Source organism: Rhinoraja longicauda, chromosome 44 (genome assembly GCF_053455715.1).
Source record: "Rhinoraja longicauda isolate Sanriku21f chromosome 44, sRhiLon1.1, whole genome shotgun sequence".
NCBI classification, from domain to species: domain Eukaryota; kingdom Metazoa; phylum Chordata; class Chondrichthyes; order Rajiformes; family Arhynchobatidae; genus Rhinoraja; species Rhinoraja longicauda.
Genome location: NC_135996.1, coordinates 7836172 through 7856347, shown reverse-complemented (window position 1 = coordinate 7856347; position 20176 = coordinate 7836172). Strand labels below are relative to the sequence as shown.

Here is a 20176-nt window from a genome sequence, read left to right as displayed (position 1 = left end):
CCGCTAAAGACCCCCCTCCCCCTCCCCCTGCACCAGCCCCCCCCCACCCCTCGCACCAGCCCCCCTCCCCCCACCCCTCGCACCAGCTCCCCCCCACCCCTCGCACCAGCTCCCCCCCCCGCACCAGCCTTCCCCCCCACCCCTCGCACCAGCCCCCCTCCCCCTGCACCAGCCTCCCCCCCCAACCCCTCGCACCAGCTCCCCCCCCCTGCACCAGCCTCCCAACACCCCCCCCATCCAGCCCAACACATGGCACAGATCGACTCTCCTCCATGACCTGTGGAAGTAACAACGCTGTCACAGTCCACCCAGGACCACTGGAGACACCCCTGACCCCCGGCCATCCCCCACTGCACCAGGCCAGGGGAGAGTCGTTGACTCCCCTACCTCAACCTTCTACTCCCCCCCCCCCCCATCTGGCCCGATACACGGCACAGATCGACTCTCCTCTATGACCTGCCATTGGAGATGCCACTCTGACCACCCACCCCTGCCCCACGCTCCCACCCCTACCCCACGCTCCCACCCCTACCCCACGCTCCCACACCAGCCCCACGCTCCCACCCCAGCCCCACGCTCCCACCCCACGCTCCCACCCCTGCCCCACGCTCCCACCCCACGCTCCCACCCCTACCCCACGCTCCCACCCAACGCTCCCACCCCTGCCCCACGCTCCCGCCCCCACCCCAGCCCCACGCTCCCACCCCACCCCTGCCCCACGCTCCCACCCCACACTCCCACCCCTGCCCCACGCTCCTACCCCTGCCCCACACTCCCACCCCACCCCTGCCCCACGCTCCCACTCTACGCTCCCACCCCACGCTCCCACCCCTGCCCCACGCTCCCACCCCTGCCCCACGCTCCCACCCCTGCCCCACGCTCCAACCCCTGCCCCACGCTCCCACCCCTGCCCCACGCTCCCACGCTCCCACCCCTGCCCCACGCTCCCACCCCTACCCCACGCTCCCACCCCACGCTCCCACCCCTGCCCCACGCTCCCACCCCTGCCCCACGCTCCCAATCCTGCCCCACGCTCCCACCCCTGCCCCACGCTCCCACCCCTGCCCCACGCTCCCACCCCTACCCCACGCTCCCACCCCTGCCCCATGCTCCCACCCCACGCTACCACCCCACGCTCCCACCCCTGCCCCACGCTCCCACCCCATGCTCCCACCCCTGCCCCACACTCCTACCCCACGCTCCCACCCCTGCCCCACGCTCCCACCCCACGCTCCCACCCCTGCCCCACTCCCACCCCACGCTCCCACCCCTGCCCCACGCTCCCACCCCACCCCACGCTCCCACCCCACCCCACGCTCCCACTCCCACCCCACGCTCCCACCCCTGCCCCACGCTCCCACCCCCACCCCACGCTCCCACTCCCACCCCACGCTCCCACCCCTGCCCCACGCTCCCACTCCCACCCCTGCCCCACGCTCCCACCCCTGCCCCACGCTCCCACCCCTGCCCCACGCTCCCACCCCTGCCCCACGCTCCCACCCCACACTCCCACCCCTGCCCCACGCTCCTACCCCAGCCCCACGCTCCCACCCCACCCCTGCCCCACGCACCCACCCCACGCTCCCACCCCTGCCCCACGCTCCCACCCCTGCCCCACGCTCCCACGCTCCCACCCCTGCCCCTCGCTCCCACGCTCCCACCCCTGCCCCACGCTCCCACCCCTACCCCACGCTCCCGCCCCACGCTCCCACCCCTGCCCCACGCTCCCACCCCTGCCCCACGCTCCCACCCCTGCCCCACGCTCCCACCCCTACCCCACGCTCCCACCCCTGCCCCACGCTCCCACCCCTGCCCCACGCTCCCACCCCTACCCCACGCTCCCACCCCACGCTCCCACCCCTGCCCCACGCTCCCACCCCATGCTCCCACCCCTGCCCCACACTCCTACCCCACGCTCCCACCCCTGCCCCACGCTCCCACCCCACGCTCCCACCCCTGCCCCACTCCCACCCCACGCTCCCACCCCTGCCCCACGCTCCCACCCCCACCCCACGCTCCCACCCCACCCCACGCTCCCACCCCACGCTCCCACTCCCACCCCACGCTCCCACCCCTGCCCCACGCTCCCACCCCCACCCCACGCTCCCACTCCCACCCCACGCTCCCACCCCTGCCCCACACTCCCACCCCACGCTCCCACTCCCACCCTTGCCCCACTCTCCCACCCCACGCTCCCACCCCTGCCCCACGCTCCCACCCCACGCTCACGCTCCCACCCCACGCTCCCACCCCTGCCCCACGCTCCCACCCCTGCCCCACGCTCCCGCCCCACGCTCCCACCCCTGCCCTACGCTCCCGCCCCTGCCCCACGCTCCCACCCCTGCCCCACGCTCCCACCCCTGCCCCACGCTCCCACCCCTGCCCCACGCTCCCACCCCACGCTCCCGCCCCTGCCCCATGCTCCCACCCCCCCGCCCCACCCCTACCCCATGCTCCCACCCCTGCCCCACGCTCCCACCCCTACCCCACGCTCCCACCCCTACCCCACGCTCCCGCCCCTGCCCCACGCTCCCACCCCCCCGCCCCACGCTCCCACCCCTACCCCACGCTCCCACCCCTGCCCCACGCTCCCACCCCTGCCCCACGCTCCCACCCCTACCCCACGCTCCCACCCACGCCCCACGCTCCCACTCCTGCCCCACGCTCCCGCCCCACGCTCCCACCCCACGCTCCCACTCCCACCCCATGCTCCCACCCCTGCACCAGGCTGTGGAAGCCCCCTCTCAACCCTGCCCCCGCACGACCGAGAGGTATAGGGGGGGCACACAGGGGGTCACACAGGGGGTCACCTATGATGCGCCCCGCTGCGCGAGGGGGGACGTGCAGCTCCTCGGTGACCCTGGCACCGTTGGCCAGCAGCTGGCGAATGGCCAACCTGGCCTTGCTCACTTGAGCGGGGGCCCCCACGATGGTCAGCCTCCTCTCGGCCGCTCCGCCCTCCTCGGCCCACTCCTCACCGCCCTCCACGTCAATGCAGGCTCCCGTCTCCCTCCTCAGCTGCAGGGGGTGGTGGTGGTTGTGGGGTTAGGGTGGGGAGTGGGAGGGGGGAATGGGGGTGAGGGAATGGAGGAGGGGGAGGAGGGTCCAAGGCGGTTACAACAATCCATTAACATACACACTCTTCCCCACCTCCCCCCCTCCCCAGTGCTCTCCTCTCTCCGACCCTCCCTCACACTCGTCGTGGTGAAAGAGTTAAAGTATTTGCAAAAGAAACAGGTCACAAAATGGTTGCCTGCTTCTTCTTCTGGTGAGGGCAGCTTGTGGCCATTCTGCTGGTTAGGTGGTCTCTGGGGGTCCAAGGTGCACTGCGGTTTGATTTTTCTACTAATAATTGCTTTGATATTTGTAATGCAGTGTATCCGACCAATCTGTCTTTTGCGAAGACTTTAATGGTTATCATGTTATGATAAAAGGAGGGAATGAGACAGTTTAAGTATTTACAAAAGAAACAGGTCACAAAATGGATGCCTGCTTCTACTTGCACATTGTAAATTTCTTAGGTATCACAAAATGCTGGAGTAACTCAGCGGGTCAGGCAGCATCTCAGGAGAGAGGGAATGGGTGACGTTTCGGGTCGAGACCCTTCTTCAGACTGATGTCAGGGGGTGGGACAAAGAAAGGATATAGGTGGAGACAGGAAGACAGTGGGAGAACTGGGAAGGGGAGGGAAGAGAGGGACAGAGGAACTATCTAAAGTTGGAGAAGTCAATGTTCATACCGCTGGGATGCAAGATGCCCAAGTGAAATATGAGGTGCTGTTCCTCCAATTTCCAGTGGGCCTCACTATGGCACTGAAGGAGGCCCAGGACAGAAAGGTCAGACTGGGAGTTGGAGGGGGAGTTCAAGTCCTCAGCCACCGGGAGATCAGGTTGGTTAAGGCAGACTGAGCGAAGCTAAGCAGAAAGAGGGAAGCTATGTCTAACCTTGAGAAGTACAACATATACTACAAAAAAAAACAACTGACCTTTAGTTGGCTTTGCTAAAGAAAATAATAAGAATAAGCTGAGATTGCTTTTTTTAAATTTTTAAACTGACCTACTTATGATTTCGTAATACCCAAGAAGGAACTTGGTCTTATTTCTTTCACTACCTTGTATGGGCATGATGTGAGTGGTGTCACCTCATTCACTGATAAGAGAAAGATATAACGATACTGTTTTGTCCTTTGTTTCGGGGAGTGGGGCACGAGGTGAGCTTGACACCCAGTGCTGATCTCCCCACTCCCGCCTGGCGTAAAGACTTTACTGTTTTACCACCAACTTTGTTGCATTGTTGTCTGTCCACAGAAAACGAACTTTAACAGTTGTACTAGTTTCACTGTTGTCCTGCTTAGTTTCACTGGTCTTATCCCCTCACAGCGCCATATCATATCATATATATACAGCGCGGAAACAGGCCTTTTCGGCCCACCAAGTCCGCGCCGCCCAGCGATCCCCGCACATTAACACTATCCTACACCCACTAGGGACAATTTTTTACATTTACCCAGTCAATTAACCTACATACCTGTACGTCTTTGGAGTGTGGGAGGAAACCGAAGATCTCGGAGAAAACCCACGCAGGTCACGGGGAGGACGTACAAACTCCTTACAGTGCAGCACCCGTAGTCAGGATCGAACCTGAGTCTCCGGCGCTGCATTCGCTGTAAAGCAGCAACTCTACCGCTGCGCCACCGTAGACCCGAGTTCGATCCCAACTATGGATGCTGTCTGTACGGAGTTTGTACATTCACCCCGTGACCTGCGTGGGTTTACTCCGAGATATTCAGTTTCCTCCCACACTTCAAAGACGTGTTTGTCTTTATACCAAAACTCTCGTTTGTTTGTTTGTTTGTTTGTTCCCGAACTGCAGCAAAAACGATACACGATAGCGCGACAATTTTAGGCCCCACCTTACTCACCGTCGTCCTTTTGGTGCTAATGGAAGTTTCATTGAAATTAGTGTTATATTTTCAGTTATTCACATTTTAAAGTTTAAATGTATCTCCTATGGAGGGAGGGGGGGGGGGAGGGAGGATAAGGGGGGTTGAGGGGGATGGAGGGGGAGGGGTGGGAGAGGGTGCTCTAAACTTCACCGTGCCAACGTGCCTGGACTTGAGGGGGAGCTGCGGGGAACATCATTCTCACCTGTTGGATCGTGGAGCCCTGCCGTCCGAAGATCAGCTTCACGCTGTCACGAGGAACCTTCATGTCCACGGTGAATAGATTGTCACCCACCAGCACATAGTGCTCACCTGGAGCAGAGACAGTTCGTCACCATCCATGCACTGCCTCTTTTGTATAAGTTTGTAGATTTCAGATTTGTGAACACTGTGCTGTCTGACCAGTTGTATTACTCCAGCACTTTGTGTTCAACTGGAGAGGATTCTACAGGATTGTATTCATTGCCATTCAGTAGAGAATGGGTTAATTGGGATAGTCGGCACAGCTTTGTACGCTGTCTGTATGAATTTACTGAGATAAGGCAGTGGATTTTGTTGATGTGGACTTTAGTAAGGTATTTGAAAGGTCCTTCATGTTAGGCTGAACCAGAAGATTAAGATGGAATGGGTGTCATTTTGGGTCAAGACCCTTCTTCAGACTGAAAGTCACGGGAAAGGGAAACGAGATACAGACAGTGATGTGGAGAGATAAAGAACAATGAATGAACGATGATAAAGGAAACAGGGCATTGTTAGCTGTTTGTTGGGTAAAAACGAGAAGCTGGTGCGACTTGGGTGGGGGAGGGACGGAGAGAGAGGGAATGGCGGGGTTACTTGAAGTTAGAAGTTTCACCCAAAAAATAGCTCATCACCCGAAACGTCACCTATTCCTTCTCTCCAGAGATTCTGCCTGCCCCGCTGAGTTACTCCAGCTTTTTGTGTCTATCTTTGATTTAAACCAGCATCTACAGTACTTTCCTACACAGAAGATTAAGATATATATGGGCAGCTTGACTTTGGAACTGGTTTACTCCTAAAACGGTTGTGGTGGAAGGGTGTTATTCTGCCTGGAAGTCTGTGACCAGCGGTGTTATAGACAATAGTCAATAGGTGCAGGAGGAGGCCATTCGGCCCTTCGAGCCAGCACCGCCATTCAATGTGATCATGGCTGATCATTCTCAATCAGTACCCCGTTCCTGCCCTCTCCCCATACCCCCTGACTCCGCTATCCTTAAGAGCTCTATCTAGCTCTCTCTTGAATGCATTCAGAGAATTGGCCTCCACTGCCTTCTGAGGCAGAGAATTCCACAGATTCACAACTCTCTGACTGAAAATGTTTTTCCTCATCTCAGTTCTAAATGGCCTACCCCTTATTCTTAAACTTATTCCGTGGGGATCTGGGTTGGGACCACCGCTGTTTGTAGACAGTCAGAACTTTCCTTCCCCCCCAGGGCAGAAATGTTAAATAATAGACGGTATAGCTTTATTTAGGTGAGGGAGGCAAGTTTAAAGGAGATGCATGGTGCGTTTTGTTTTCAGAATGGTAGGTGCGAGATATGTGCTGCCTGGTGTTTAAGAGGCTTTTAGATCAGCACATGAATATGCAGGGCGTGGAGGATTATGGATCACAGGCAGGCAATATGCAGGGCGTGGAGGATTATGGATCACAGGCAGGCAATATGCAGGGCGTGGAGGATTATGGATCACAGGCAGGCAATATGCAGGGCGTGGAGGATTATGGATCACAGGCAGGCAATATGCAGGGCGTGGAGGATTATGGATCACAGGCAGGCAATATGCAGGGCGTGGAGGATTATGGATCACACGCAGGCAATATGCAGGGCGTGGAGGATTATGGATCACAGGCAGGCAATATGCAGGGCGTGGAGGATTATGGATCACAGGCAGGCAATATGCAGGGCGTGGAGGATTATGGATCACAGGCAGGCAATATGCAGGGCGTGGAGGATTATGGATCACAGGCAGGCAATATGCAGGGCGTGGAGGATTATGGATCACAGGCAGGCAATATGCAGGGCGTGGAGGATTATGGATCACAGGCAGGCAATATGCAGGGCGTGGAGGATTATGGATCACAGGCAGGCAATATGCAGGGCGTGGAGGATTATGGATCACAGGCAGGCAATATGCAGGGCGTGGAGGATTATGGATCACAGGCAGGCAATATGCAGGGCGTGGAGGATTATGGATCACAGGCAGGCAATATGCAGGGCGTGGAGGATTATGGATCACAGGCAGGCAATATGCAGGGCGTGGAGGATTATGGATCACAGGCAGGCAATATGCAGGGCGTGGAGGATTATGGATCACAGGCAGGCAATATGCAGGGCGTGGAGGATTATGGATCACAGGCAGGCAATATGCAGGGCGTGGAGGATTATGGATCACAGGCAGGCAATATGCAGGGCGTGGAGGATTATGGATCACAGGCAGGCAATATGCAGGGCGTGGAGGATTATGGATCACAGGCAGGCAATATGCAGGGCGTGGAGGATTATGGATCACAGGCAGGCAATATGCAGGGCGTGGAGGATTATGGATCACAGGCAGGCAATATGCAGGGCGTGGAGGATTATGGATCACAGGCAGGCAATATGCAGGGCGTGGAGGATTATGGATCACAGGCAGGCAATATGCAGGGCGTGGAGGATTATGGATCACAGGCAGGCAATATGCAGGGCGTGGAGGATTATGGATCACACGCAGGCAATATGCAGGGCGTGGAGGATTATGGATCACAGGCAGGCAATATGCAGGGCGTGGAGGATTATGGATCACAGGCAGGCAATATGCAGGGCGTGGAGGATTATGGATCACAGGCAGGCAATATGCAGGGCGTGGAGGATTATGGATCACAGGCAGGCAATATGCAGGGCGTGGAGGATTATGGATCACAGGCAGGCAATATGCAGGGCGTGGAGGATTATGGATCACAGGCAGGCAATATGCAGGGCGTGGAGGATTATGGATCACAGGCAGGCAATATGCAGGGCGTGGAGGATTATGGATCACAGGCAGGCAATATGCAGGGCGTGGAGGATTATGGATCACAGGCAGGCAATATGCAGGGCGTGGAGGATTATGGATCACAGGCAGGCAATATGCAGGGCGTGGAGGATTATGGATCACAGGCAGGCAATATGCAGGGCGTGGAGGATTATGGATCACAGGCAGGCAATATGCAGGGCGTGGAGGATTATGGATCACAGGCAGGCAATATGCAGGGCGTGGAGGATTATGGATCACAGGCAGGCAATATGCAGGGCGTGGAGGATTATGGATCACAGGCAGGCAATATGCAGGGCGTGGAGGATTATGGATCACAGGCAGGCAATATGCAGGGCGTGGAGGATTATGGATCACAGGCAGGCAATATGCAGGGCGTGGAGGATTATGGATCACAGGCAGGCAATATGCAGGGCGTGGAGGATTATGGATCACAGGCAGGCAATATGCAGGGCGTGGAGGATTATGGATCACAGGCAGGCAATATGCAGGGCGTGGAGGATTATGGATCACAGGCAGGCAATATGCAGGGCGTGGAGGATTATGGATCACAGGCAGGCAATATGCAGGGCGTGGAGGATTATGGATCACAGGCAGGCAATATGCAGGGCGTGGAGGATTATGGATCACAGGCAGGCAATATGCAGGGCGTGGAGGATTATGGATCACAGGCAGGCAATATGCAGGGCGTGGAGGATTATGGATCACAGGCAGGCAATATGCAGGGCGTGGAGGATTATGGATCACAGGCAGGCAATATGCAGGGCGTGGAGGATTATGGATCACAGGCAGGCAATATGCAGGGCGTGGAGGATTATGGATCACAGGCAGGCAATATGCAGGGCGTGGAGGATTATGGATCACAGGCAGGCAATATGCAGGGCGTGGAGGATTATGGATCACAGGCAGGCAATATGCAGGGCGTGGAGGATTATGGATCACAGGCAGGCAATATGCAGGGCGTGGAGGATTATGGATCACAGGCAGGCAATATGCAGGGCGTGGAGGATTATGGATCACAGGCAGGCAATATGCAGGGCGTGGAGGATTATGGATCACAGGCAGGCAATATGCAGGGCGTGGAGGATTATGGATCACAGGCAGGCAATATGCAGGGCGTGGAGGATTATGGATCACAGGCAGGCAATATGCAGGGCGTGGAGGATTATGGATCACAGGCAGGCAATATGCAGGGCGTGGAGGATTATGGATCACAGGCAGGCAATATGCAGGGCGTGGAGGATTATGGATCACAGGCAGGCAATATGCAGGGCGTGGAGGATTATGGATCACAGGCAGGCAATATGCAGGGCGTGGAGGATTATGGATCACACGCAGGCAATATGCAGGGCGTGGAGGATTATGGATCACAGGCAGGCAATATGCAGGGCGTGGAGGATTATGGATCACAGGCAGGCAATATGCAGGGCGTGGAGGATTATGGATCACAGGCAGGCAATATGCAGGGCGTGGAGGATTATGGATCACAGGCAGGCAATATGCAGGGCGTGGAGGATTATGGATCACAGGCAGGCAATATGCAGGGCGTGGAGGATTATGGATCACAGGCAGGCAATATGCAGGGCGTGGAGGATTATGGATCACAGGCAGGCAATATGCAGGGCGTGGAGGATTATGGATCACAGGCAGGCAATATGCAGGGCGTGGAGGATTATGGATCACAGGCAGGCAATATGCAGGGCGTGGAGGATTATGGATCACAGGCAGGCAATATGCAGGGCGTGGAGGATTATGGATCACAGGCAGGCAATATGCAGGGCGTGGAGGATTATGGATCACAGGCAGGCAATATGCAGGGCGTGGAGGATTATGGATCACAGGCAGGCAATATGCAGGGCGTGGAGGATTATGGATCACAGGCAGGCAATATGCAGGGCGTGGAGGATTATGGATCACAGGCAGGCAATATGCAGGGCGTGGAGGATTATGGATCACAGGCAGGCAATATGCAGGGCGTGGAGGATTATGGATCACAGGCAGGCAATATGCAGGGCGTGGAGGATTATGGATCACAGGCAGGCAATATGCAGGGCGTGGAGGATTATGGATCACAGGCAGGCAATATGCAGGGCGTGGAGGATTATGGATCACAGGCAGGCAATATGCAGGGCGTGGAGGATTATGGATCACAGGCAGGCAATATGCAGGGCGTGGAGGATTATGGATCACAGGCAGGCAATATGCAGGGCGTGGAGGATTATGGATCACAGGCAGGCAATATGCAGGGCGTGGAGGATTATGGATCACAGGCAGGCAATATGCAGGGCGTGGAGGATTATGGATCACAGGCAGGCAATATGCAGGGCGTGGAGGATTATGGATCACAGGCAGGCAATATGCAGGGCGTGGAGGATTATGGATCACAGGCAGGCAATATGCAGGGCGTGGAGGATTATGGATCACAGGCAGGCAATATGCAGGGCGTGGAGGATTATGGATCACAGGCAGGCAATATGCAGGGCGTGGAGGATTATGGATCACAGGCAGGCAATATGCAGGGCGTGGAGGATTATGGATCACAGGCAGGCAATATGCAGGGCGTGGAGGATTATGGATCACAGGCAGGCAATATGCAGGGCGTGGAGGATTATGGATCACAGGCAGGCAATATGCAGGGCGTGGAGGATTATGGATCACAGGCAGGCATCATTGCAATCTGGCATAGTGTTTAGCACAGATGCTCCTGTGCTGCTTTATGTTCGATGTAAAGGATCATGACAAGTTTGTAGCGTTGGCTGTGCACAGAATGTTCACATCGCAGTTTTTACTTTCAGTTTAGTTTAGTGTAGAGCTACATCACCGAGTCCGCGCCAACCAGCTATCCTACACACACTAGGGACAATTTACATTTCTATCAAGCCAATTAACCTACAAACCTACACGTGTTTTGAGTGTGGGAAGAAACCGGAGCACCCGGAGAAAACCCACGCAGGTCATGGGGAGAACGTACAAACTCCGTACAGACAGCAGAGTCCTGGGTGCAGGGGGGAGCGACAAGTGAAGGTTAAAAAGTTGGGGCTACACTACTGGAGTTCAGAAATACGAGACCTGACCTTTAATAAGTTCCCAAAGTTGCTAGAGGGGGTTGGCAGGAGAGAATATTTCCCCAAATAGGGCAAATCAGTCTGATGAAGGGTCTCGATCCGAAACGTCACCCATTCCTTCTCTCCTGAGATGCTGCCTGACCTGCTGAGTTACTCCAGCATTTTGTGAAATAAACACCTTCGATTTGTACCAGCATCTGCAGTTATTTTCTTACACTCCCCAAATAGGGGCATCTATCACTGAGGGGTGCAGTTTCAGAATTTCTCTCACCTGTTTAAGTTGGAAATGAGGTGAGACTGCTTCTCTCAACAGATGGACAACTCACTTGAATATTTTATCCCACAGACCATCCCATGGGACGGCACAGTGGTGCAGTAGTGGCGCCAGAGACTCCGGTTTAATCCTGACTGTGGGTGCTGTCTGTACGGAGTTCTCCCTGTGATCACTTGGGTTTTCTCCGGGTGCTCTGGTGTCCTCCCACGTGCCAAAGACGTGCAAGTTTGTAGGTTAATTACTTTCGGTTAAAAAATATACTTTTCCCTACTGTGTAGGATAGTGGTAGCTGGCGTATGGGGTGATCGCTGGTCAACTTGGTGTACAGAAGGTGCTGTATCTCTAAAGTTTAAAAAACTGTAGAGTGAATGATTGAATATGTTCTATGTGGAGTCTGATACAGCTTTGGAACTAGAAGGGAACCGACAGGTGTTGGGAGAGACGCTGGTGAATGCAGCAATGGCCACCATGAACAGCAGAGCAGGCTCGAGTGCCTGATCCTCCCACACCAGAGAAAAGCGCAAAAGAAACTCTGTCAGCGGGGACGAGCGGTCGTTGTGTGAACACACACTGAAGATGCCCTCGCTGGGCTGTTGCTCTTACCCAGGCTCTCTCTGTATCTCCTGTACAACACGTAGGCCGCAGCAGCACCTGCTGGAAGGCCCACCGCCAGAAGCACCTTCTGTGTTGTGGTCAGGTTGCTCCAGGCAATGTGTGTCGACATCTCTGCTCCTGCTGGGCCGACCCGAGTCTTGGGTTCGATCCAGATTATGGGGTGCTGTCTCTAGGTGGAAAACAAAGCCCCAGTCATAGAGTTGCAGAGTGATACAGCATGGAAACAGGCCCTTCTGCACAACTTGCCAACATGTCCCAGCTACACTAGTCCCACCTGCCCGTGTTTGGCCCATACCCCACCAAACCTATCCTATCCATGTATCTGTCTAACTGTTTCTTAAACGTCGGGATAGTGCCTGCCTCGACTACATCGTCGTATAAGAAGATAACTGCAGATACTGGTACAAATCGAAGGTTTTTATTCACAAAATGCTGGAGTAACTCAGCAGGTCAGGCAACATCTCGGGAGAGAAGGAATGGGTGACGTTTCGGGTCGAGACCCTTCTTCAGAGTGATGTCCGTCAGCTCATTCCATACACCAACCACCCTTTGTGTGAAAATGTTACCCCCTCAGATTCCTATTACATCTTTTTCCCTTCACCTTAAACCTATGTCCTCTGGTCCTCGATTCACCTACTCTGGGCAAGAGAAGTGAAGAAATCTAGCACAAGGACGCCTTAACCCGACCACATCGGACTGATGGCCAGAATGGCCAGGGTCCAGCATCACCACCTTGTACAACGCTTGTCTGAAGAAGGGTCTCGACCCGAAACATCACCCATTCTGTCTCTCCTGAGATGCTGCCTGACCTGCTGAGTTACTCCAGCATTTTGTGAATAAATACCTTCGATTTGTACCAGCATCTGCAGTTATTTTCTTACATGCTCAGACACAGATAGGCAGGCAAATGGAAACCTTTTGGACGTCACTAGTTACTAATGTAGGCTTCCAAGCCAAACACCAATTTCTGTCACCACTCCACACCTACAGACCAGACCATCTGCCTCACAACAAAACCCTCTATCTCATCACTAACCCTACCAATCCCCTCTACCCCCATCCCATGGCATTCAACTGTCCCCAGCCCTCCCTTGTGAAACTCTGCAATAATATGAAGAAAATAAATCAATTCCTGCCCTTTGCATTGCTACATGGCATCTGTCAAAGTTTACAACTGTTGTCCACCTCTCCTCCAACCCCCTCCCCTCCAGCCCCCAGCCCACCCCATTGCATCCAGCCCACTTCCTTCCCATCCAGCCCCCTCCCCTCTGCCTGCAGCCCCATCCCCTCTCACCCCCTCCAGCCCCATCCCCTCTCGCCCACTCCAGCCCCATCCCCTCCACCTCCAGCCCCATCCCCTCCACCTCCATCCCCTCCCAGTCCCATTCCCGCTCGCCCCCTCCAGCCCCATCCCCGCTCGCCCCCTCCAGCCCCATCCCTGCTCGCCCCCTCCAGCCCCATCCCCGCTCGCCCCCTCCAGCCCCATCCCCTCTCACCCCCTCCAGCCCCATCCCCGCTCGCCCCGTCCAGCCCCATCCCCGCTCGCCCCCTCCAGCCCCATCCCCTCTCACCCCCTCCAGCCCCATCCCCTCTCGCCCCCTCCAGCCCCATCCCCTCTCGCCCGCTCCAGCCCCATCCCCTCTCACCCCCTCCAGCCCCATCCCCGCTCCAGCCCCATCCCCTCTCGCCCCCTCCAGCCCCATCCCCTCTCGCCCGCTCCAGCCCCATCCCCTCTCGCCCGCTCCAGCCCCATCCCTTCTCACCCCCTCCAGCCCATCCCCTCACCCCCTCCAGCCCCATCCCCGCTCCAGCTCCATCCCCTCTCGCCCCCTCCAGCCCCATCCCCTCTCACCCCCTCCAGCCCCATCCCCTCCACGTCCAGCCCTATCCCCTCTCCCCCCCTCCAGCTGCATCGCCTCGCCCCCACCAGCCCCATCCCCTCCACGTCTAGCCCTATCCCCTCTCCGCCCCACCAGCCCCATCCCCTCTCGCCCCCTCCAGCCCCATCCCCTCTCGCCCCCTCCAGCCCCATCCCCTCCACGTCCAGCCCTATCCCCTCTCCCCCCTCCAGCCGCATCGCCTCGCCCCCACCAGCCCCATCCCCTCTCGCCCCCTCCAGCCCCATCCCCTCTCGCCCCCTCCAGCCCCATCCCCTCCACGTCCAGCCCTATCCCCTCTCCCCCCCTCCAGCCGCATCGCCTCGCCCCCACCAGCCCCATCCCCTCTCGCCCCCTCCAGCCCCATCCCCTCTCGCCCCCACCAGCCCCATCCCCTCCACGTCCAGCCCTATCCCCTCTCCCCCCCACCAGCCCCATCTTCTCTCGCCCCCTCCAACCCCATCCCCTCCACGTCCAGCCCTATCCCCTCTCCCCCCCTCCAGCCCCATCCCCTCCGGCACCTATCCAATGTCCCCCCCCTTCTCCCATCCGCTATCGATCCCCTCTCCCCAGCCCCAACAAAGAATTCATTTCAATCGAAATGCAATGTCGACTCACAAACTATCATTGAATTTCTCGTGAACACAGTAAGCTTCCGACGCTGGATGCTGACACAGTACACGCTCGAGTTGCCGAGATAACCCTAGAAGAGATCAAGACTGCCATTATGCAATTCCCAGGCCCAGACAGGTTTTGCAGTGAATTTTATCAATCATATATCTGTCTAATATTGCCTTACTCCTATGGATGATAAAACATTCGAAAGAAACCTCGGTACTAGCATCCCTTAACCGGCCTGTACCCCCTCAACCGGCCCGTACCCCCTTAACCGGCTCCCTACCCCCTTAACCTGTCTGTACCTCCTTAACCGGCCCCCTACCCCCTCACCTCACCGCCCCGCCATCCCATCTCTCTCTTTCCCCCCTCCCTCCCTCCTCTCCCCGCTCTCTTCCTCTCCCCATCCCCCTCTCTCCCCATCCCCCTCTCTGCCTCCCTCCTTCTCCCTCCCTCCCCATCCCCCTCTCTCTCCCCATCCCTCTCTATACCCCCCTCTCTCCCTCCCTCTCTCTCTCCCTCCCCCTCCCTCCCCATCCCTCTCTCCCTCCCCATCCCCCTCTCTCTCCCGATTCTCTCTCTCTCCCTCCCCATCCCTCTCCCCATCCCCTCTCTCTCCCTCCCCATCCCCTCTCTCTCTCCCCCTCCCCATCCCTCTCCCCATCCCCTCTCTCTCTCTCCCTCCCCATCCCTCTCTCCCTCCCCATCCCTCTCTCTCCCTCCCCATCCCTCTCCCTCCCCATCCCTCTCCCTCCCCATCTCTCTCTCCCTCCCCATCCCTCTCTCCCTCCCCATCCCTATCTCTCCGTCCCCATCCCTCTCTCCCTCCCCATCCCTCTCTCCCTCCCCATCCCTCTCCCTCCCTCTCTCTCCCTCCCCCTCCCTCCCCATCCCCCTCTCTCCCTCCCCCTCCCCATCCCCTCTCTCTCCCTCCCCATCACTCTCTCCCCCTCCCCATCCCTCTCTCTCTCTCCCTCCCCATCCCTCTCTCCCCATCCCCCTCTCCCTCCCCATCCTCTCCCTCCCCATCCCTCTCCCCATCCCCTCTCTCTCCCTCCCCATCCCCCTCTCTCTCCCTCCCCATCCCTCTCTCTCCCCCTCCCTCTCCCTCCCCATCCCCCTCTCTCTCCCGCCCCATCCCTCACTCCCCCTCCAACCCCATCCCCCTCTCTTCCCCTCCCCCTCTCTCTCCCCTCCCTCCCCATCCCTCTCTCCCCCTCCCTCCTCATCCCTCTCCCCCTCCCTCCCCATCCCTCTCCCTCCCACCCCCTCTCTCCCTCCCCGTACCTCTCTCCCTCCCCATCCCCTCTCCCTCCCTCCCCATCCCCCTCTCTCCCCATCCCCCTCTCCCCACCCCCCCCTCCCCATCACCTCTCCCTCCCTCCCCATCCCTCTCCCCCCCCTCCCCCTCCCCCTCCCCATCCCTCTCTCCATCCCCCTCCCTCCCCATCCCCCTCTCTCCCCCTCTCTCTCTCCCTCCCCCTCTCTCCCCCCCATCCCCACCCCCCATCCCCCCTCTCTCCCCATCCCCCCTCTCTCCCCATCCCCCACTCTCCCCATCCCATCCCCCTCTCTCCCCATCCCCCTCTCTCCCCATCCCCCCTCTCTCCCCATCCCCCACTCTCCCCCCATCCCCCTCTCTCCCCATCCCCCTCTCTCCCCATCCCCCCTCTCTCCCCACCCCCTCTCCCCATCCCCCACTCTCCCCATCCCATCCCCCTCTCTCCCCATCCCCCTCTCCCCATCCCCCCCTCCCCATCCCCCCTCTCTCCCCATCCCCCACTCTCCCCATCCCCATCCCATCCCCCTCTCTCCCCATCCCCCCTCTCTCCCCATCCCCCCTCTCTCCCCATCCCCCACTCTCCCCATCCCATCCCCCTCTCTCCCCATCCCCCTCTCTCCCCATCCCCCCTCTCTCCCCATCCCCCTCTCTCCCCATCCCCCCTCTCTCCCCATCCCCCACTCTCCCCATCCCATCCCCCTCTCTCCCCATCCCCCACTCTCCCCATCCCCATCCCATCCCCCTCTCTCCCCACCCCCCCCTCCCCATCCCCCCTCTCTCCCCATCCCCCCTCTCTCCCCATCCCCCACTCTCCCCATCCCATCCCCCTCTCTCCCCATCCCCCTCTCTCCCCATCCCCCCTCTCTCCCCATCCCCCACTCTCCCCATCCCATCCCCCTCTCTCCCCATCCCCCACTCTCCCCATCCCCCTCTCTCCCCATCCCCCCTCTCTCCCCATCCCCCACTCTCCCCATCCCATCCCCCTCTCTCCCCATCCCCCTCTCTCCCCATCCCCCCTCTCTCCCCATCCCCCACTCTCCCCATCCCATCCCCCTCTCTCCCCATCCCCCACTCTCCCCATCCCATCCCCCTCTCTCCCCATCCCCCTCTCTCCCCATCCCCCCTCTCTCCCCATCCCCCACTCTCCCCATCCCATCCCCCTCTCTCCCCATCCCATCCCCATCCCATCCCCCTCCCTCCCCATCCCTCTCTCTGAGGCCGGTACTCCCTCAGCGGCCGGATGTCACCTCACCGCCATCCCGTCCCTCTCTCTCTTCCCCATCCCCCTCTCTCGTCGTCTCCCCATCCCTCACCTCACGGCCCCGCCATCGCGTCCCGCCCTCCGCCGAGCCCCGCCCCCTGGCCGCCGCCGAGCCCCGCCCCCTCTATCTCCGCCCCTCCCCCCGCCTCTCTGCACCCCTCCCCTCTCTCCTCCCCGCCCAGGGCCGCACCGTCCAATCAACGGCCGGAGCTCGCGCACCAGACCAGCCAATCAGAGTAGAGTGGGCGGGGCGCGGGCAGTACGTTGGACCAATCGGCGTGCGCGCTGACACCTACCCTGCTGCGCCGACCAATCGACGGCGATACCCCGCTCAAGGTCCGATTATGATTGGGCAATGGTCAATGGTGGTTTGATGCCATGTAACCTCCCTGGACATCCCACTTCTTCTCTGAGAATGACACTGGAGATTTTAAAGATTCAACCCTATGGGAATCACTGAAGGTTTTTACTAGAAGTCATATAATATCAGACACAGCTAATAAAAAGAAAGAATAGAATAATCGCCTTAAAGAAATAAACCTGGATCTAACAAATCTCGAAAATTAATATAAAGCAAACCCTGGTGATACAACATTAGAGGCAATTTCCATATTGAAATTTGAACACAATACCATCTCGACAAAACATGTTGGCTACTATGCTCCACGAGACACAACAAAAGTATTTTGAGTTTGGAGATAAGCCAATCTGTTAGTAAGACAACTAAGACATACACAAGCCTCCCGCGCCATCCGCCCAACTAGAGATAAGAATGGCAAGTCTACAACGTCCCCAGGTGAGATAAATGAATGCTTTGCTAAATTCTACCAAGAATTATGTCAATCGAAATGTAGTGTTGACTCAGAAACTATCATTGAATTTCTAGCGAACAGTAAGCTTCCTAAGTGGTGAGTCTGTGGAATTCTCTGCCACAGAAGGTAGTTGAGGCCAGTTCATTGGCTATATTTAATAGGGAGTTAGAAATGAACTGACTCATATACCTCATGTGTTTGACATGGATGAGATAAAGTTCTATTCATGGTGTATCACATCTTTGGGCCCACCCTTGTTGCCAATGTTAGTTTTTGTCTTGTTTTCTGATTTTTGTTTATTTCCTTCATTTCCTCAATAATGTTTAGTATTTTACAAAAAAAGGTAAATGTTTTGTTTTCTTCTTTGTTTGCTGTTTGTTCCATTATACGTTGTTTCGATCCTTGTGCTTTGTTTTAACTGGACATTACTTTATCTTGCCTCTATGTTTAACACCGAGTGCTGTAACTTGGTCCAAAATGCCGCAGCAAGACTCCTGACAGGTACCCATAAAAGGGACATCACCCCGATTCTGGTCTCTCTCCACTGGCTCCCAGTATGGTACAGAATCGATTTCAAGCTCCTCCTATTTGCATACAAAGCCCTAAACGGGCTTGCCCCCCCAATTTATCAAAAATATTCTAACCCACCACTCAAACTCCAGGTCCCTCAGGTCGGCCGACTTGGGGCTACTGACTGTCCCTCAGAATAAGCATAAGCTCAGGGGTGACTGCGCTTTTGCCGTTGCAGCTCCTAGACTGTGGAACAGCATCCCACTCCCCATCTGAACTTCCCCCTCCATTGACTCCTTTAAGTCCAGGCTCAAAACCTACTTCTATTCCCTAGTGTAAGAAAATAACTGCAGATGCTGGTACAAATCGAAGGTATTTATTTCACAAAATGTTGGAGTAACTCAACAGGTCAGGCAGCATCTCAGGAGAGAAGGAATGGGTGACGTTTTGGGTCGAGACCCTTCTTCAGTCTGAAGAAACGTCACCCATTCCTTCTCTCCTGAGATGCTGCCTGACCTGCTGAGTTACTCCAGCATTTTGTGAAATAAATACCTTTTATTCCCTAGCGTTTGGGGCCCTCTGAGGGCGCTGTAAACTGTTTATGTCTGTGTTGTTAGGTTTGTGTGCTATTGTATGTTCCTTTTTAGTACCTGCACTGATGTACAGCACTTTGGTCAAAGTGGGTTGTGTATAAATGTGCTATACAAATAAAGTTCACTTGACATGGTAATTGTGCACACTACCTGTCCTCAAACAGAACGATTATGATTGGGCGGTCACTTCCACCAATCACTGTGCCGACGCGAGGATTACGTCACGCAACTAGGCGGGACCTGCGGACGCCGCGGTGCACACTGGGAGATGAAGTCCACCAGCGTTGCAGAGTCAATTTGACGCCATCGCCGCGCACACTGAGCCTCGCCGGCCGGCCGGCCCACCCCGCCGTCACTCCCCGGACACCCTCCAACGGCCGTGTCGCGCCGCGTCTTCGGGAGAGTTCGCGGGGAATGTGCGTTTGACGAGACGGTGAGGGGCGAGGCCGATGCGAGGTGCGGACGAGCGGCAGTTGGGAGGGAGGGCGGGAGGCAGGCAGGCGCGCGCGCGGGAGAGGCCGTCGTCGGCCCGCGCTCCCGGCACGTGGCACACGGCGCTGCCACGCACGCGCGCCAGCAGCCCGGCCACGCCCGCTGAGCGCTCCACCTGTCAATCAACCGCCCGCCCCGCCCCGTTCATCAAGCCCCGCCCCTCAGGAGCTCCTGTCACTCACTCGACCAGACCTCACCCCCTCACACACATCACCCCCTCGCACACATCACCCCCTCACACACATCACCCCCTCACACACATCACCCCCTCTCACACATCACCCCCTCCTCACACATCACCCCTCACACATGACCCCCTCCCCCCACACAACACCCCCTCCTCACACATCACCCCCTCACACATGACCCCCTCCCCCCACACACAATACCCCCTCTCCCCCCCACAAACACCCCCTCCTCACACATCACCCCCCCCCACAGCACCCCCTCACACATGACCCCCTCTCCCCCCCACACACAACACCCCCTCCTCACACATCACCCCCTCACACATGACCCTCCACACACATGACCCCCCACACACAACACCCCCTCTACACACATCACCCCCTCACACACATCACCTCCTCACACACATCACCCCCTCACACACATCACCCCCTCTCCCCCACACACAACACCCCCTCGCACACAACACCCCCTCGCACACCCCACCCCCTCACACATCACCCCCACCATGGTGTTCCTGTACCACCACCCACCATGCCCTGCCTCCCCCTCTGTGCTTCCCTCTGGTTTCTGTGTCTCGACCACAGCCCTCCTTGGTGCCAGGCTGCCTGGGTGCCGAGTC

At 57.7% G+C, this 20176-nt stretch overlaps 2 protein-coding genes across 6 annotated transcripts in view; one reads left to right on the top strand and one right to left on the bottom strand.

Moving 5' to 3' along the window:
* Positions 1-17035, bottom strand: part of LOC144612381 (tudor and KH domain-containing protein-like) — a 37412-nt gene extending 20377 nt beyond the window's left edge. For 2 of the 5 annotated variants that reach the window (XM_078431971.1, XM_078431972.1), the window contains exons 1-4: positions 16950-16976; positions 11912-12092; positions 5148-5254; positions 2811-3018 (exon numbers count right to left, since the gene is read on the bottom strand). In XM_078431971.1, the coding sequence (XP_078288097.1) occupies positions 2811-3018; positions 5148-5254; positions 11912-12092; positions 16950-16955 (502 nt within the window). In that variant the 5' untranslated portion in view covers positions 16956-16976. Of the gene's footprint in view, positions 1-2810; positions 3019-5147; positions 5255-11911; positions 12093-14418; positions 14504-16949; positions 16977-17010 lie in introns of those variants that run through there. The other 3 variants (XM_078431973.1, XM_078431975.1, XM_078431976.1) reach the window with 3 other exon arrangements.
* Positions 17036-19147: 2112 nt separating this feature from the next.
* Positions 19148-20176, top strand: part of LOC144612362 (semaphorin-4B-like) — a 66144-nt gene continuing 65115 nt past the window's right edge. Inside the window, exon 1 of the mRNA XM_078431937.1 lies at positions 19148-19306. The gene's annotated coding sequence lies outside the window, so the exon portion shown is untranslated. The remainder of the gene's footprint in view (positions 19307-20176) is intronic.